The following is an 18,515-nucleotide window of genomic DNA, read 5'->3' on the forward strand; positions in this document are numbered from 1 at the left end:
GGTGTCCGCCTGCCCCACTGGACTGCGGGTTCCAGGTGCCTTCCTGTTCTGTCACGAGGCCTCTCTGGCCCCCGCACAGTGCCTGGCATTCAGGAGGGGCTCAGTAAATGTTTGTCGGGTCCATCAGTGACCGCTGCTGGCATCCTGCATCTTCACTCGGCCCTGCATCGGACTGCCTGGGGTGACCTAGATCAACCTGTTTGCGTCCCAGACAGGGGGACTGCGGTGAAAAAGGGGAGCCGGCCTGCTGGGTCGCACGCAGAGGTAGGAGCAGCACAGGCTCCAGGAAAACAGCGCCCCAGAGGAGAAACGAGGATAGACTCAGGGCCTGCGTTAACCAATCCAGACGGCACCCCATTACTGGAGCGTCCCCGCCGCGCTCACCCCGGCCCCCTGAACAGAACAGGCAGGGCTGGGTGACCGCTGCCCTCCAGCTGAGGTGGGGCCCGGGCTGTAGGCCGCAGAAGGCAGCCCTCAAAGGTGTCTTTAAGGGAGAGCTCCCAGCTCAGACCCCACCCTTCTTCTCAAAGTTCAAGGCCACCCCTCTCCTTGGCAGACACTGGCCCCTAAGCAGTCAGCAACAGCTGCTTCCCGGGCTGTCCCCTCAGGTGTGTGAGGCCATGGGGCCTGGAGCACAATAAAGTCTTCAGCCCACTGGCAGGTAACTAGTTTTCCAAAGATGTCATATTTTGTTCAGCATTTTCAAAGGGGCTAAAGATGGAACAGTGCACTTCTCTGCATGCTGTTCATTCAACAAACGTTCCTCATGCACCCCCAGGCTAGGCTCTGGGATTCAGCACCTACAAGACACGTCCCAGCCCTCAGGAGCCTGCCAACCCTGCACGCAGCCCAGCGAGTCAGCCTGGTGTCCCAGCCCTGCCTACCGGCTCCCACCCCTGCACCTACATAGCCCACTCCCACCTCCTACCATACCCAGGATGGTGCTCGCCACCATTCTTCAAGGCAGATGGAGCAGCGACAGTGACCCCGGGCAGCAGACGGAGAAGCAGAGGCCCCGGCAGAGGCCCTGGCAGACCAAGGCGACTGGCCCGAGGCTGCACAGGGAGTTGCTGGCGAAGCCGGGCCAGCACTTTGGTTTGCCTCCCTGACCCAGGGCTCTCTCAGTTGCTGGAAAAGAGCACCCTCTCTTGGAAGACCGATAATGTGGACAAAGAACCAAAAGATATAAAGGGGGTCGGGGTCAGGCTTCCTATCCATCCAATCACACTATGACTTACCCAACCTTCCACCCGCCCGCCCGCTCCCCAACGGACACGTGTGGTGACTGCCTGGCCTGCACCGGGCGAGGCCGGGAGCCGTGAGCACAGAGGCCGGGCCCAGTCAGTGGGGGCTGTGCTGGGGGAGGCGCAGGCTGAAACCGAAACCCTTCCCAAGCCTCTGGAAATCCCCAGCCTAATGCCACTTAGGAACCAAGCGGGCACACTGCAGGTGCTAGGGGTGCTTGCTGTTGAAAACACCGGGAAAGCCCCCGAGGGCGGAGATGGTCCCAGCTCAGCCTTACAGCGTAAAGGAAGGGAAAGCTAAAGAGGCCTCAGCTACTGAGAACATGCACCCTTACACACACATGCATACATGCACACATGTGTGTGCACACGCATACGCCCCAGCTCCGTTTTGGGAGCTGCTGACCAACCCACTGGCTCTATCTCAGGCCGGGTACGCAAGAGTCCTGGGAAGCCGCCCCTCCCTTTGTCATACTGCGTGTGCCAGCTCGCAGCACTCCAGAGCTGCCCCAGCGGCACAGCCGGCGCCCCGGAGACACACCACCGGCTGGGATGAGGTCTCCAGGGACCACTGTGGCCAAGCCGGAGTCTCGGACAGACAGAGGGACAGACAGAGGGAGACCGCACCTGGTGCTCACAGCCAGAGCCAGAGCTGTCTCGTGGCATGTTTTTCTTAAGATAATAGCCTCCGTCCCTGGGAACTGAGCTGGGCCTCTCTGAGTTCTCAGCACCTCTGCACCAACCCAGGGCAGCGCACGAGCAGGGGCTGAGGATTCTTGCCGACCCTTCCTTTTCCCACCGCAGCAAAGCTGCCCCCTGCACGGTGGTGGCCATCGGTGTGCGGGAGAGGAGCTGGGAGGCGGGTTTGGGTCTGCCTCTGGCTGATCCCAAAACTCCCTTGGGTCTGTGTCTTCCTCGGCCACACGGGCCTGCAGGCTGACCGTCTCCTCACCAAGCGCTCTGAGGATGAGGACCAGAGGAGACAAAAGAAACTCCTTAAACACTCAAAGAGCACTACTCGAAGGTAAAGCACTACTGTCTTTGTAAAATAAATCTCCATTTGAGAACAGAGGACACTTTACTTCTGTGTGGCTACCTTCACCTTGGCTTTCCTGCAAACTCCTGAAGGGACAGACGGGCGGCACATCAGACTGTCTTAGATACAGAACACTGAGATTAATGTCACCAGCCAAGGCCAAGGGGAAAAAGGCCCCGACATTAATGACTCCAGCGGGGCTTCCTCCAGGAGCCCAGGCCTTTGCTCTGTCACAAGGATTTTCCCTTTCCAGGCCCTGCAGGAAACAACTGATCCACCAGATGGCGCCACCACTGGGGCCGCCGTCCCTTCCGGGGCCCAGCCTTCTCACCTCTGTCCCAAACCCGTGGACGCGCTTAGTTCAAAGGGGTTGCTCTTTTTTGTTTCCTTTATTTAAATGCCCTGAGCACTGTGGCCCCTCACACACAGCGTGGCCAGGCCCTGGCCCCGTCTCACCAACGCCCCACAGAACGAGGGAGGCTCGCTCACCAGGCTGCAGCCCCCAGGGGCCGGGCGGCCTGCAGGAGGCCCAGGCTGTTCCTCCAGGCAAGGTCCCTCAACATGGAAAATGTGTGTGTGGGTTTGGTCCCATACCCCTTCCTCAAAACCCTCCTCTAATCCGTGCCCACGATCCACATCTGAATACATTCTTCCCCTCTGGCCCTCTCTCCACTCCTCAGGCTGGGAAAACAAGGACAAGTGTCATGGCTTCTAGTTCTTATTTCTATGCCCAGTGGGGCTGAGGTAGGCAGGGAGGTGCCGCTGCGCCCCCTCCTGCCCGGGAGGCAGTGTGGCCGCCAAAGAGGGCCCGAGCTGGGAGTCCGGGTCTGGCGTCTCCTCCCCTCCAGTCAGCCTGGTGTCTGCACTCCCGCTGGTTCTGGGGTGGTCGAGGGGGCAGTAGGACACCTGGGGGTTGGGGGCCCTGCACGGGCCTCTAACAACTTCCAGCCTCCGGTCAGGAGCTCCTCCATCTTCCCGTCCCACCCCACCCCTGCCCCGGTCACGCCCCCCCAGGACCCACTCAGCTGCTCTGGTTCTGATCTGCAGGAGCACCAGGGCTCACTGAATCCAACACCCTCCCCGGTGTCAGGGAAGCACCCCCCAGACCCCTGGGAAGGTGGCCAGATCAAGGGAAGAGCTAGCTCTGGGCCTTCCTCCTGCCCCTGCACCTTGGGGAGGTCTCTCCTCCAGGGAGTACTGCCCTTAGTGAATGCAGAGGGAACGAGAGCGTCAGCGCATAGCCGCTGTGCAAACCCCCAAGGAAACGAGGAATCAGGGGCAAGTGCACCTGCATCTGCCAGATGGCAACAGAGACCTCAGGCCCTTCCCAGCCTCCAGGAGCGCATGGCACCACCCGGGACTGTTCGGCCAAAATCGGAGCTTCCCTGATGAGCCCTACCCATCGTGACAGGGTGCGCAGGGCCTTCCACACAGGCTGGGAGACGCCTGGGTGTCGTCAGGAGCTCCAGGGGCTGCACGGCCAGTAAGTAAGACAGAGCAGTTGTCTCGGCAGACACACTCCCAGGGAAGAAAGGAGAGCGACTCCAGACTCAACACAACCCAAGGGCCACACCGGCCTGACGCGGGCTGTGGGTATTTCCTGGGTCCTGATGCAAAGGGAGAAAGACCGTGGGGCCAGCGAGCACCCGCAAACACTGGCCAACATCGGCGCTGACAGTGCGTGCGGAAGTGCTGCTGTTTGAGGTGTGACAACGGCGTGACGATGGCATTACGGTGTTCTTTTCCAAAGATACCCTCTCTCTAGGTTATGTGCTGAGATATTTTCAGAATAAACACGAGGTCTAGGACTTGCTTCAAAATAATCCAGTTGGGGAGGGGTGGAGGAAGGGGAAGGGGGCCACAAATGGAACGGCTTCAGGTGAAGTAGGACCGGCCCTGACTGGTCACTCCTGAAGCGGGGAGGTGGGCAAGGGTTCATGAGATTATTCTCCCTACTTCAAATTCACTGCTGGACATTTTCCAGAATAATTTAAAAATAAGTAAATTCTGCCCTGACCAGTTTGGTTCACTTGGTTGGAGCATTATCCTGTAAACCGAAAGGTCAAAGGTTCGACACCCAGTCAGGGTGCATGCTGGGCTGTGGGTTCATTCCCCAGAGGAGCTGTGAGCTGTTGAAGCTTTCAGAACCCCAAGGCTATGAACTAGCTCCTGGGGAAAACTTCACATGGGTGGGATGTGGCTAGATCTAGAATGTTTCCAGGCAAATGGAAGTGGTGCAGGTGGTAATCCCCACCCGAGCCTGGGCTCAGGTCCAGTTCCACTCAGTGGTTCCAGGGGTCCGACCAGGCCAACCAGCACACGCAGGACGCGGGCCTACTCCAGGCAGACAACTGCAGGCTCCAGGGGATCCCCTGGGGACTCCCAAGTTGAAGGCAGAGGGCAGGGGTTTAACCAACAAACAGCCAGATGCCAGGGCTGAGACACAGCTGCTGAGTCCCAGAGGGGCCAGTCGATCAGAGGGGAAGTGTGGAGGAAGCAGCGGCCTTCTGGGGCCTCAGCAAGCCCTCGCAGCTCACCGGAGCAGCAGGGACCTCGGGTCAAGGGCAGCGTGGTCAGGGGAGCAGCTCAGGGCTGGAAGTGAGGATCTTTGTTTCTGACACCTGCTCAGCCATCAACTCACAGGGGAACTGGGAAACCTGATCTCCCACTCATCTGTCAAGGGAGGGGTCATGTGCTCTATAAACCCTTTAGCACTAAAATCTCTGGTCTATGGGGGGTTAAGCTCAGAGGAAGACCTCGGGACACCGCAGCCCTCTGGTGACCCTAGGAGCACCCCTCCATGTGTTGGGCACTGAGTGCCCAACCCAGCCCTGTGCTTCCCTTTGTTCCTCGTGTCCTTCCCACACACACCCTGCCAGGGACACAGCATTAGTCCGGCCCAGCCAGTGGGGACCCAGCGGTCAGAGGGGTGGAGACAACCCTGAGGGAACCCAGCTCCCTCCAACTCCCACACCCATGTTCCTTCTGCCAATCAGCCTGGAAGAATCTAAACAGTTTCCCTCCCATCTACACAGGGACTGACACCAGGCCGTGTGAACCATAATAAAGTCCCTTACACGGCACACACACTCACACACAAGCGCCAAGCTGCCAGATGCCCCTTCTAATCTGAACGCAGCTGGGACAGCTGAGATTCCCTGACCTCAGGCAGGACATGGGCTCTGGGTCCAGCCAGGCAGGGGGCGGGGGGGGGGGGGGCACTCCGCCTTTCTGATTAAAGGAGACAGCGGCCTAGCACCAAAGGTTATGACTCCCAAACACAGGTCCACGGCCAGCTTCTGGGTCCACGGGAATTCAGAAATGCAATCTTGTTGAGGACTGTCCTCTAGTCTGAGATCACACCTACTCTACCTTTCTGGGACCAAAATATCTTTTCTTTTAGGAAATGCCAACCATATTAGATGGTAGGTGGACTTTTAAAGTTTTTGCTTCTTTCTCATTTTCCTTCCTTTCTTTAAAATGGACATATTTAAGAACATCACACATTGCCGACCCTAGAACAGTCCTTCCCTTTTCAAAACCAGTCTGTGAAATCCCAATGGGACTGAGGTCACTTTCAGTCCTCTGCTCTGTCACAGCACTTCCAGGAGTCCGTGACTGGATGACCTCCAAGACTAGCGCCCTTGTAAGAAGAGACACCAGAGAGCCCCCCTCCCTTCCCCTGCCCCCCCACCCCACACCCATGCATTGAGGGAAGGCCACAGTGAGAAGGCAGCGGTCTGCGAGCCCCAGTGAGAGCCCTCACTAGAAACCGAATCAGCCAGAGCCTCAGGCTTGGACTTTCCAGCCTCCAGAACTGTGGGAAAATAAATTTCTGTTGTTGAAGCCACGCAGTCTAAGCCCAAGATGACCAATATACTTGTGATGACCTCGCTCCCTGTCCATGCTTCCGTCTCCCCATCTGTAAACGCGAGAGGGTACCATTCGGAGGCTAATATCACCCTAATACCAACTAAAGACGTCATTTAAGAAAAATACTTCAGATCAGTATCTCTCATGAGTCTGACGCAAAAATTCTTCAACAACCAAATGCAGAAACATACAAAGATCACCTGCCATCACCAAGTAGGCTTTAGTCCAGGAATGCTGGGTTAGCTTAAAATCCAAAAGTCAATTAACACAATACATTATACCAATAAAATAAAGGGCAAAAACCAAACAATCATCTCAGTAGACATTGAAAAAGCATTTTAAAATATTTAACATTTAATTATGAAAAACACCACTCAAACTAGGAATGGAAGGGAACCTCCCCAGCCTGATGAGGGGTGTCTATGAGAAAACCGCCGGTGGCAGCCCCCCAAAGGCCAGGCACAGGAGGGGGACACCTGCTCTTCCCACTGCTAGTCAGCACTACAGTGAGAGATCGTGCCACAGCACTTAGACAAGAAAGCTAAATAAAAGGCACCCGGACTAGAAAGGAAGTAATAAAACTCTCTGTTTGTAGGTGACATGAACATGTATGTAGAAAATTCTAAGGAATTCACTAAAATAAACAAGCATTAGAACAAACGAGTTTAACAAGGTTGCAAGATAGAAGGTCAATATACAGATAATATACAAATAGCAGTTGTGTTTCTTTACCATAGCAACACACATGCTAAAAAGTGAAATAAGGAAGTCAATTCTATTTGTAATAGCATAAATGTAGTAAAATGGGAATAAAGTTAACAAAAGAAGCACAAAACTTACACTCTGGAAACAGTAATATAAAACACCCCGTAAGAAATTAAAGAAGGCCTAAATAAATGGAGAACATCCCATGTTCAAGGATCAGAAAAGTGACGGTTGCTAAGACGGCAATTCTCCCCAAACAGACTGACACATTCAAGGCAACCCCGATCAAAATCTGGGCGGGCCTCCCTGCAGAGTCTGCCCAGGGCGGTGCCTGACCGGGAGCCTGCTAGAGGTCCCGCCCTGCAGTATCAGAGGCTCAAGGGCGGGGCCCAGCGGTGGCATTTTAATGAGCTTCCAGACGACCCTGACGCTGACGCTGACTCAGGTAGGGGCCCTGCTTAGAGGATGTGATGTTTCTCAACCTTGACTGTACATTGGCATTACCAAGGGAATTCTTTTTTTAAAGATCCATGCTCTGTCTCCCCAGCAGACCAACTAAATCAGACTCTGGGGATGGAGCTCAGGCACGGTATTTCTAAAGCTCCTAGGTGAACTGATTACGCAGCCAGGATGAGAAGGACTGCATTAGAAGGGTTCTCGGGCCCCTCTGTTTTTCGACCTCTTGTGAGTTTGGCCCAAATTCAGCTCACTGGGGCCATCTCGTGGTCATACTGAGAAGTAACTCTACATTTTGTTTTGGTGCCACCAGCCTGCAGAAGCCACTACCACCACCATCCTCACTGGCTCTGCTTCCTCCTTTCTCATTAAAACACCCACCACCCCAAAGGCAGCAAGGGCATCCACTGCTGACCACAGCCCCAACCACACCACCCTCCCCTCCGCATTGCCAACAGAGTTAGAGCCAATTTACGCATCCAACCTCGTCTCTGACAGGTTCTGACACAACCGTGTTGGTAAACACCAAAACACCTTCACTGCCTCTGAACTTACTTTGCACCCTTGAAGTGCCTTCCCCAGCTCTCATTATATTGGGATTGTTCAAGATCAACTCTATGGAACGGCTCCTCTCTCCCCTTGGTGCTCCTGCTCCACCCTCTGGGGGCTGCAGAGCTCAGAGAGGGGAGGGCCTGGCACTGTGGGGGTTGGGATGGGGTGTGGTGGGATACAAGAATGCCTAAAGGCACTTAAGAACTAGCAGAGTTGGAAAGGACAGGGGGAGCTCTGACAGAGTGTGGCCAGTGCAGGGTGGGGACCTCTGACGCTTTGAAGCAGGGCTGAAGACCACTGGAGCCTCCAGCTACGGAGGGAACTGGAAGCTTCGGTTCTGCACCCTCTCAGTCTCCTCTGAAAGACAGTGGAGCTCGGGCTCTTAGCTCACGGCTGCCACCTGGCGGCAGCCTGCCATACCACTGCAAAGACCCAAAAGAAATAGGAGTACAATCTAGCTGGGGCCTTGGGGAAAAGTTAGTCAGTCCATCTTCCAAAGTTCACCAAAGTCCGTTTTCTGAAACTCCTTAACCACTCCCCACCTCCACATTTGGCAGCTCTTCCAACTGACCTCTGACCTTGAGCAGAGCCTGCATCCCTGCGTCCAGCCAAGCAACCCCCAGTGCCCCAGTCACAGACTGGGCCATGACCCCTGAGCAGAGGTTGGCCTGGATGAGCCATTTCACCAAGGTGTGCGGGGTGCAGGCGGAGCAGGGCCGCCACAGACACTGTCCTCGGGACTGCTGGCCAGCGGCAGACAACACAGGCTGGCGCCAGGGGACGCCCACTCACTTCAGGAGCAACCTTCGTGAAACTTACAACCCCCCCACAGCTGCCCCTTCCCGCTCCAGGGCCCCCTCTGTCCCGGCCGCCCTCCGAGTTTCCTGGGCCCGGGAAGAGCAGAATCGGGCAGGTCAGCACACCCCGCACACAGGCCAGAGGCCACAAGGCCCGGTGCCCAGGGCTGCCTGGCAGGTTACGTGACTGGGCTGGGGGCCATGTGTGACAGAGTGCTGGGGGCCAGGGCCAACAAGGGGACACAGTTTTCTACATAGGCCTAAAATCTGAATCTTCACATGAAATCTGGACTTTTATGGAAACCTCCAGTCCCTGAACAGTATCAGCTATTAACCGCTATCCTGCCGGCTACCAAACAGCCCTCTCCAGGACTGCAGAGGGCCCGGCCACCACCTGACTCCCGCCAGGCCCCCGGTCCCCACACCAGGAACTGGAGGGCTGGCACCTGGCACCACAGGGACCTAGGGCATCCTGGCCAGGCTCCCAGGGCTGCAGCAGCTGCAGAGTGCTCTGGGCAGCGCCCCTGCACACACCCCGCCAGGTGCTCCAGAGTCAGGCCAGGGCATTGGGTCTGGGCACGATCTACTTCAGGGATCGCCTCCACTTGCAAAAGGTGAAGAAGTGACCGAGAGCCCATGAGGTTCCCAGGGAGCCCTAGCCACCTCACACCCACAGCAGCCACACCCTGAGCTGTGCACTCGGGCTAAGGGTGGGGCTCACCTGGCGGTAGGTGCAGATAATGATCTCCCGCAGGTGGTAGTGCATGGGCGTCATGGTCTCACTGACTGTGTCCAGTGCCGCGTCCACCTCCTTCTTCACTTGGTGCCCGTCGGGCAGCAGCTGTACCACCTTCATCACCACCTGGGGCCAGAGGAGGGGGCTGAGCAGAGAGAAAACCAAAGTGGGCAGGTGGGGCCTCCTGCCCCGACCACAGGCTCTCTCCACGCCAGGGGCCACCCTGGCCCCGAGGCCCAGGCGCTGACCACGGAGCCCCGCCTGTCCCTGGTTCTCAGTTGGGATGGGCACAAGGAGGCTCCTGGGCGTCTCTGAGGCCAGGGCTCCCAAGGCACTTGTTTTCCTAAGCAGTAGAACCCTTGCTTCAAACAAACCCGTATCCAGACTCTAATCTACAAAAGGGGTTTTCGGTGTAACGTGCTGGTGGGTGGGGCAGGGTACAGGACAAGCCTGTGCTGGGACCCAGCTGGCTCTGCTTGCACCCCACCGCAGCCACCAGGCCCTGCGGGGACACCCAGCTATAGGGAACCCCTCATGGACACCCCTCATCTGATGTAACCCTGTTACTCCTAGGAAGGCCGCTCCGCAGGGCACGCTCTTCCCCCCAGTTGTCCCTCCCAGCACCTCCCTGTGGATCCCCCTGCCTCGTAAATCTGTCAGCCTGGCACCGCCCGCACCGGGCCAGCACCAATCCAGCCCCCAGCACGTCTCATCCCACTGTGGCAGCCCCGCCTGCTCCCTGGAGCCAGAGAGGGCTTATGAGACTATAAACGGGAGCCTGCCCCACCTGTGGGCTCCCCCGCACTCAGCACAAAATGAGATTCCCCAGGTCCACAAGGCCCCTGGGCCGCCTGCCTGCCTGCCTACCTCACACGTAACCCTCCTCACAGCACGTTGCCTTCGTGGAGCCCCTCGGTGCACCCCAATCACGCCCCACACTCGAGACACCTGCTCCTGCGCCCACTTGTTCCGCACCCTCGCTCCCCCAGACCAGGAGCTCCCTGACCCCTGAGAGGGAGGCCTCTCCCTCTAGGAGGGCCCCAGGGCAGCTGCTAACCTTGAAGGAAAGGACAGAAACCTGACCCGACTCTTCCTCCACCTGCCCACTGCGGCACACAGGCCCATCAGCCCCACCTCCACGATTGGGCCCCGCCTCTAGCTTTCTCAGAAAGGACAAGCCCAGGGCTGGCAGGTCCAGGGATGGAGCTGCAGCCAGGACTGGGAGGGGAGGACCCATAACCTAGGAGGACTCTGCTCACCTGGCCCCGGCTGCAGGGAGAGGCCCAGCCCCTACCCTGGTCCCAGGCTCCGGGTCAGCACGCTGCTTGGGGAGTGCACAGCACAGGCGGGTGCTCAAGGGCACAGGTCGGGAGTGGGTCCCACTCGGAACTCCCCCGGCAGAAATTCAGTGCACAGAACTCCTAGCCTCTCTCCTAAATTGTTGCTCCCCATGAATTCTCAACCTCCTTGGCTGTCACCACCACCGGCCAGAAGGCCAAGGTCATCCTGGGTGCTTCTTTGCCCCAAGACCTCCCGAAGAGAACTAGTTTCTCCTGCTTGTCCCAAAGCCCCTCCTCACTCAGGCCCTGCCTCTCCTCTCCACTGCCTCCTCCACGCAACCGGGCCCCCGGAATGAGAGTCTGATCATAACTTCTCTGCCTCCCTGCTAGCCTCAAGGGCAAGGTCAAACACATAATGTGGCCCTCCAGGGTCCTCACAATCAAGGTTCCCCCCACTGCAGCCCAGTTCCTTTCGTTCTTGCTAATCACAGCCTTAAACAGCTCCCGGCCTTTCTAGACTCCATCTTCTGCACACTTGATCTCCTCTGCACACTAATCCTCTCACCCAGAGGACTCAGTCAACTTTCTAAAACACACTCTAATGTAACCTCCTCCGTGAAGTCCTCCTGGGCTTCCCCTGCTGCACCCTCAGCCCTCGGAACCCATGTCTATCCCAGCCCTCTTCACATTCTACTAGAACCACCCCACGGGATTGTGGGCAAACTAATTGCAAAGGAAACTGGTCTAGACAGGAGAGTCCAGGGCTGGGCATGCTCGCCATCTTGGGATGGGTGAGGACAGGGGTAGAGGGGCATCTCAGGGTCAAATGATGTGATTTTGGAACACAGGCTCTGAGGTCCACCACGTGGCTTGCACCCCAGCCCCATCCTCTCTCACACGGCTCTAGGGTGACAAGCCTAGCTCCCTTGCCTCGGTTTCCTCATCTGTCAACTGGGAGTAGCAAAGGCACCTACTGTAACTCTTGGGGGCTGTGGAGGGTGAAGAAGCGAGTGCACACGGAGCCCCTGCAAACTGCCAGGGGTGCGCAGAGAGACTTCTGAGTATCACATCTGAGGGATGCATGAAGACTAAGGATTCGACTTGGAAATAAGCCCGGGCGTATGGTCAAATGCTTTTTCTAATCCTCACCCAAGGATATATTCATTAATCATAGAGAGACAGAAAGGCGGGGAGAGAGAGGAAACACTGATGTGGGAGAGAAGCATTCACTGGTCGGTTGCTTCGCATACACGCCCGGAGCAGGGATCCAACCCGCAGCCTCCTGGTGCTCAGGGCGGCGCGCCAGCCTGCTGAGCCGCCTGGCCGGGGCCGGGCATGTGGTTCTGACATGGATGCAAGACCACTCAGTGGAGAAAGGACATTCTTTTCAACAAATGGTGCTGAGAAAACTGGATATCACATGCAAAAGAATGAAATTGAACCCTTACCTTCACCATATACCAAAATTAACTCAAAATGGCTCAAAGATCTAAATATAAGAGCTAAAACTATAAAATTCTTAGAAGAAAACCTTCACGACACTGCATCTGACAATGACTTCTTGGATATGACACATAAGGACAGGCAACAAAAGAAAAGATAGACAAACTGAACATTAAAATTTAAAGCTTTTGCAATAAAAAGAGAGCACCATCAACAGTGTAGAAAGGCAACGCACACTCATCTGCCAGGGCCCCAGAGCCAAGTGCCCCGGGCCTCACTCTGCCCATCTGTGAAATGGCAGCAGAGGCACCACTGTGATGAGGTGGGAGAGGCTACGGCACTGAGAGCTCTGAACGCCACCCCCCAGCCCTGCCCGCAACACTCCCCTTGCCCTCCCCCAGGGTGTCCCCCAGGTGTCCCCCAGGGACCCTACGGGCATGCTCACCTCAAACTCCCCCTTGGTGAATTTGGCGTCAGGCACACTCACGAGCTCCTCCTCCACCACGTCGGGGAAGCCCTGAGGGGGGACAGGAGCTGGGACGGGGAGCGCTCCCACCCCGGCTGCGTCTCTCCCTCCCGCCGGGAGCCCCTTGCCAGGGGTCAGCCCACCCCGCCACCGGCCCTCTGCCCAGGACCGCGGGGCACACCAGGCACCATCTCTGCCCCCACACCCTCCTGGCAGAGCCAGCATCCCTAGGGACCTAGTACACCCCCGCAGGCTGCCCCCCCACAACACACACGAGGGGCCTCCCTCACGTACTCGGATGTGCCAGAAGGCGAGCACAGCCACCACCATGGCCATCGTGGTCCGGCCCTGGCCGCTGAGGCAGCTGAACACGAAGCCGGTGCCGGTGTCCTTGGCCAGGGCGGCCCGCAGGACCCCCAGTAGCTGGTCGAAATCCTGCGTGGGGAGACCAGAGACCAGTCTGTCCGAGGTGGCCCATCCCCCAAAGGCAGTGCTTACCCCGTGCCAAACTCTGTCAGGCTCACAGCCCGCACACACACACTCAAATCACTGCCGTGCACACAAGACCAGGTGCGCACAACCAGCCCCTCGTACCGCGCAGTCCTCGCCCCGGGACGGGGCCTGACCCTTGAACTGACACATGCACAGTCCTGGGGCTCCTGGTGCCTGTCGTGTGCCAGGCAGGACGTGCACATGTGCATGCACTTCGATGTGCTGTGCCCCTGGCCTTCACGGACCCCCTGCTCTACTGTCCACCTAAGATGGACCCAAGCCAAGTCTCAGCTTAAGGGCAGAGTCTAGACTCAACGGCTCACTGTAGTGCATGGCCACCAGGGGGCGAAAAACCGCAGACAACCAGAGCACAGAGCACAGGGTGACAGGAAGTCCAAGCCCATCACCACCTGTCACCGGGAGCCTGTCATAGGCCCAGGGCGCACCACACCGACCCACACAGACACAGCACTGAAACGACTGCTGTGTCACACAGGCACACGGACCCTCACATGATACACACCAGGCACACACCACAGACGTCCACAGATGTGTGCACGCCAACACCCTGTGCCACACGCAGCATCCCACACACCCTCCCCCAAGCCCCATGCACACTCCACGGCACACAGCTCTACGAAAAACACTCTGCACACCTGTGTCCAGTAAAGACGAGATATCCAACACAGGCCCCACTAAAATGCACACCCCACACACACACACTCCCGACGGCACCCACACCACTGCAGACAGTCCCCAACAGACACACACACCACAAATAGCAGGGACACACTCGCCCCGACATACCTACAACACATAATGGACACACGTGCACACACGCAGGCAAATACCAAGCTTGAAAGGGATGCAAATAAACCCACCTGGGCCAAACGTAAAACCTTGTGGACCGAGGCCCTCCCAGCCCTCAGCAGAGCTGTGCCCACAGCCAAGGCCCAGGCCAGATGGGGGGCTGCCCTCCTTCCCCAGAGGCTTTGCCTCCCTGGCCCCTCACCTCCTCTCGGGGCGCACAGAAGTCTGGCACGGGGATACGGTGGTAGGTGAGGCCGGGGTGGGCCCCACTGAGCTGGCTGAAGACCTCTTGCATGGTGAGGCACGTCTGGAACCTGTGGGTCCGTGGGCCCTCCGCGCCTGAGGGAGGCACACTCAGGTGGGCCTTCAGCTGGGTCTCCAGGTCCTAGGGGAAGGTGGGCGGAGCACCACTGAAGCAGCCCTGAAAGACCAGAGCCTGCCACGGCCAGGACCAGCTCTGGCTCCCGGACCCATGCCTGCCCCTTCCTGAGCCTCGCAGGTCACACACCAGACCCAGCACCGGGCAGGGGCCGTGGCAGGTGTCCCGAGTCATCCACCCCTGACACTGCTCCTCCTGGGGGCCTCGGTTTCCCCATCTGTACAACACGAGCACAGGACCTCCTAAAGACCCCCAGGCCAAGTCCCCAGGTCTTCGTAGGCGTGCAGGGGTGTGCAGGAGGCAGGGGGCCTCACCTCCAGTCGGTCAGCGGTCCCGGGCGACGCAGGCCCCCGCAGGCTGTGGGTGCGCCCATCACACTCCAGCACAGCCTCCTCCCTCAGGTTGACCCACACGACCTGCTGCAGCTTCCTCTTGGCGTCGGTCAGGTAGGCCAGGATGCTCCCCAGGGCCTGGCAGGGAAGCAGGGGGTCAGCAAAGCGCTCAACCCTCCCCTCCCACCGCCCCGCAAGAGGGCCCCTTCCCACTGGGGTGGTCACCTTGGCGCTAGGCTGGGCCGTGCCGTAGATGGGCATCCGGGACACCCGCCGGAAGTTGGCCACATCCATCTCTCTGATAGTGCTGAGTGCGTCGAGGGAAATGAGATCGTCAGCGCCCTGTGGGGAGAGCAGCAGTCCCTGAGAGGTCATCAGGACCAGCCCCAGGGGACAACAAAAGGGCGAGACCGGCAGGTCGCACTCAGATCTCCAGCAAGGCCCCAGCGAGAGGACGGCCGACGGTGCCCACTCTTGGATAAGGGAGCTGAGGCTCCAGGATGAGAAGCCAACAACAAAGACTCTACAACCAGGGCTCCCGACTCCCTGCCCAGAGCACTTCAGTGTGAGATGCAGGAGAGGGGACTAGACCAGTGGCCAAAGCTGCACCTGCTTCTTCGGCCTGAAAATGCCCCATTACACTCACAAGAAGACTCCGACACCCCAGAGGCTGTCTCCCCTCTGCCTCGTATGAGGCAGTGCCTAACCGACCCCACAGGGGTTAAGGGCCAGTGCCCACACGTCACACTTCCCCAGCCAGCCAGCCAGCCACACTCACCAGGCAGCCCTTGGCGATGAGGTCTCCTGGGGCCAGGGGCCCAGCTGAGCTCAGGGTCACAGGCAGGCGGTACAGCTCAGGGTGGGCACAGAGCCAGCGGCTGAAACTGAGGGCAAAGGCCAGCGGGTACTGCAGCCCGAGGCAGAGAAACGGGAGCTCAGGGGCGCAGGGCCACCCTGCTCTCTCCCTGCCTGCCCCGGGGTGGAGGAACCCCAGGAAGCATCCAAGATGGCCCAGGGCGCGGGTGAGAGGGTGTGGAGCAAGGGCCAGGACGTCCAAAGCAAGATCTTTCTGGGCACCGATGTCCTAGCTAAGGGCACAGAGATGGGGCAGGGGCCAGGGGAGAGCGGTAGGGCCTCCCTTTGCCTGAACTACTCAGGTACACCCCCCCAACCCCGCCACCATCTGGGTCTCTCCTTCTGAAACCAACACAGGTGCCCCACTCTGCTCCCCAGTTCCGCAGAGGTCCTTGTTGACCCCATGCCTGTCACTGTGGTGGGGAGACTGGAGGGGCCCCAAGGGAAGGGGCATGAGTCCACTCACCCCCGGGCCCCACCTGCTCATGCAGATAGTAGTTAAAGAGGATCAGGTAGAAGTATCGCTCCAGGCTCCGCAGTGCCCTCTGCCGGACGCTGTGCTGGCTGCTGCTTCCCTGAGAGGAGCAGGTGGGGAGGTCAAGACTCGGCAACTCCGGCCACACAGTCCCCATCCCGCGAAGGGCAGGAGTTAAGGGTCAGAAATCCCCAGAAGACGATCTACCTCTCCCTTCTTAACACAGTTCTACCCATTTGCAGCAGGTAACCCGTGGCACAGCGATGGCAATGGGGACTACAGCAGGTTCTACAGTTCTCGGTGCAGGGCCGGCCTCGCCCACGGGCTCTGAGCCTCCACACAGGCTGCGGAGCCCGGTGCGCTCCAGCGCCACCCACCGGGCAGGACGCACACTCACCGTCTGTGTTGAAGCAGCAAAAGTATCGGCACCCTCCCCTGAGCCAGAGGCCCTCACCCCCCTGAGCCTGTGGCCCTCCCTGTGAGAAAACAAAAAGACCCTCCCGACAGCGCCCCAGGGGGCCACAATCAGCACCCCTGCTCTACAGAGGGGAACCCGAGCTTCAGAGAAATGAAGTGGCCACTCAGAGCCACACAGTGGGGTCCCCAAACATGGGTTCGAACCCCAGCCCAGCTCCTCTGGCTGAGGGTTTGTCAGAGAGGGTACTGGATTGGTCCCCGGGGTCCCTCTCTTGGCCTTCAGATATCGAGGTTCTCCTGCCGGGTCGGTAAACCCTGTGCAGGGCAAGGGAGGTGGGTGCAAGCCGAAAGAAAGGTCATACCCTTTGATGAAGCTTAGTTCCAACTTTGGGAATCTAGGCCAGAGGTCAGTAAACCTTCATTTCTATAAAAGGCCAAACAGTGAGTACTCTAGGTTTGCAGGCCGCACAGCGTCTGTTTCAACTCCGCCGCTGCAGCGTGAGACAGCCCGGGACAGTGCGCAACGGACCAGCGACACTGTAGCAGGGTGCAGCCAAGCGGGGGGCCCCAGATAGGGATTTGGAATGGGGTCCAGAACTCAAGATGTCCAGAAAATGTCAGAAAAATATATAGGATGTCCTCACCCCTCCTCCCCACAGGTGTAAGTTGAGGGGACACAGGGAGCAGAACCATGCCAGAGCTATTTGGTACAGCCACAGCTTTGCAGCTAACCTCTGGCATGGTCATTTAACATATCTATAACCTTTAACTGGTTTCATAGATATGCTAAATAGCTGTGACCCTGCTTTGAGCCAGGGGGATGGAAGTGACTTCCACCCAAGATATAACTGGGAGGCAACTCCCCCTGGTTACAGAACCTGCATGAGAACTAGGAGATGATTGGCTCCACGCCACGGGGCCACACCTGCCCAGACTCACGATGGCAGCCCAGTAAAGCTGGAAGAATACAGGAATGCTGGCAGGTGTAACTGAGTGTGGGAAGAGTTGGAAATGGGGCTGCAGAGGAAGCTTGGCACGGGGATTAAACCCAGATGCAGCAGCCATGTGAGGGGAGAATCACGAGGCTTTGGCAGAGTAGGGACCCCACAGCTTTGGCGAGAGTGAGGACCACGTGGCTTTGGGGTGCTCCCTTTTGCCACGTGGTTTAGGAAGCAGGAGAGGCTTTGCCTGGAAGAAAAGGGGTGAAAGAACTCTTGCTGGTGGGCCATGAGAAGGTGCCACATGGCTTTGGATTAACTGGAGATCATGGTGGCGACATAGCTGATGATGCCAGCAGCCTGAATCACGGACTTCTACTTCTTTTCCAGAGACACGGTACCCCAGACGGAGTAAAGGGGAGAAGGAAGGACTGTGTGCATCTGTGGGTATTCTAAAGGACTTTAGTATTTTAATGAAGACATTAAGTCACTACTCTAAGTCTGTATAGTTTTAAATAAACATTTCCTTTCCTTTCCACAAATCTCTGGCATTGAGAGACGTCCTTCCTCTGGCATCGGGCACAGAGAACCTAGTGGGGGGTCCTTTCAGTAACAGTATATCATACAGCGCCCCCTTGGGTCTGTTCTGTAACAACACCACATCCCAATAGAGCTGACTGACCCACAGAAGCAGGGGTGGCTGGGCCAGGCCCGTGGGCTGCAGTGTGCCGGCCCCTAATCTAGACCACGGGAAAAATTCCTAAATTCCAGAAAAGTCTCATTTTCACGAAGGTGCTTAACGCAAAAGTGTTTACACTGGCACGGAACTGCAAGCGACAGCTGCCCGACCAGAGGGGCCCGTGAATAAGCCATGGCAGGCAGCAGCCAGGACACCTGCTCTGCGTCAGGCCCCTTCCGGGTGCCTTGTGGACCTCATCCAACCTTCTCTCCACAGCAGCCCTTCGAGGTCACTGTCGTCGGTGGCCCCAGGCTGCAGGTAGGGACACTGGAAGCACAGAGCAGCTCCTCGGTCGCCCACAGCCACCGCTGCCTGTGGCAGGGCCAGGGCCGGAGCCTGGGCCATCGGGCTCTGGACCCATCAGGCTGACGGTGGCTGAACCCGGCTGTGACCTTACGCTATATATCCCTACACAGCCGGGAAAATCCTCAGTGACGACAGCCAGGTGTGAACGGGGACAAACACAGAACAAAGGGAGCAGGACTCGCGC

General features: G+C 58.0%; 1 protein-coding gene across 2 annotated transcripts in view; it reads right to left on the reverse strand.

The window, feature by feature from the left end:
• The window catches only part of PALD1 (phosphatase domain containing paladin 1), a 67,507-nt gene that overhangs the window by 8,078 nt on the left and 40,914 nt on the right, over positions 1-18,515 (reverse strand). For both annotated transcript variants that reach the window (XM_028512240.2, XM_036026851.1), the window contains exons 11-18: positions 15,936-16,031; positions 15,380-15,508; positions 14,827-14,943; positions 14,584-14,739; positions 14,093-14,275; positions 12,883-13,023; positions 12,568-12,639; positions 9,385-9,525 (exon numbers count right to left, since the gene is read on the reverse strand). In XM_028512240.2, coding sequence (XP_028368041.1) covers positions 9,385-9,525; positions 12,568-12,639; positions 12,883-13,023; positions 14,093-14,275; positions 14,584-14,739; positions 14,827-14,943; positions 15,380-15,508; positions 15,936-16,031 — 1,035 coding nt within the window. The remainder of the gene's footprint in view (positions 1-9,384; positions 9,526-12,567; positions 12,640-12,882; positions 13,024-14,092; positions 14,276-14,583; positions 14,740-14,826; positions 14,944-15,379; positions 15,509-15,935; positions 16,032-18,515) is intronic.

Source organism: Phyllostomus discolor, chromosome 5 (genome assembly GCF_004126475.2).
Source record: "Phyllostomus discolor isolate MPI-MPIP mPhyDis1 chromosome 5, mPhyDis1.pri.v3, whole genome shotgun sequence".
NCBI classification, from domain to species: domain Eukaryota; kingdom Metazoa; phylum Chordata; class Mammalia; order Chiroptera; family Phyllostomidae; genus Phyllostomus; species Phyllostomus discolor.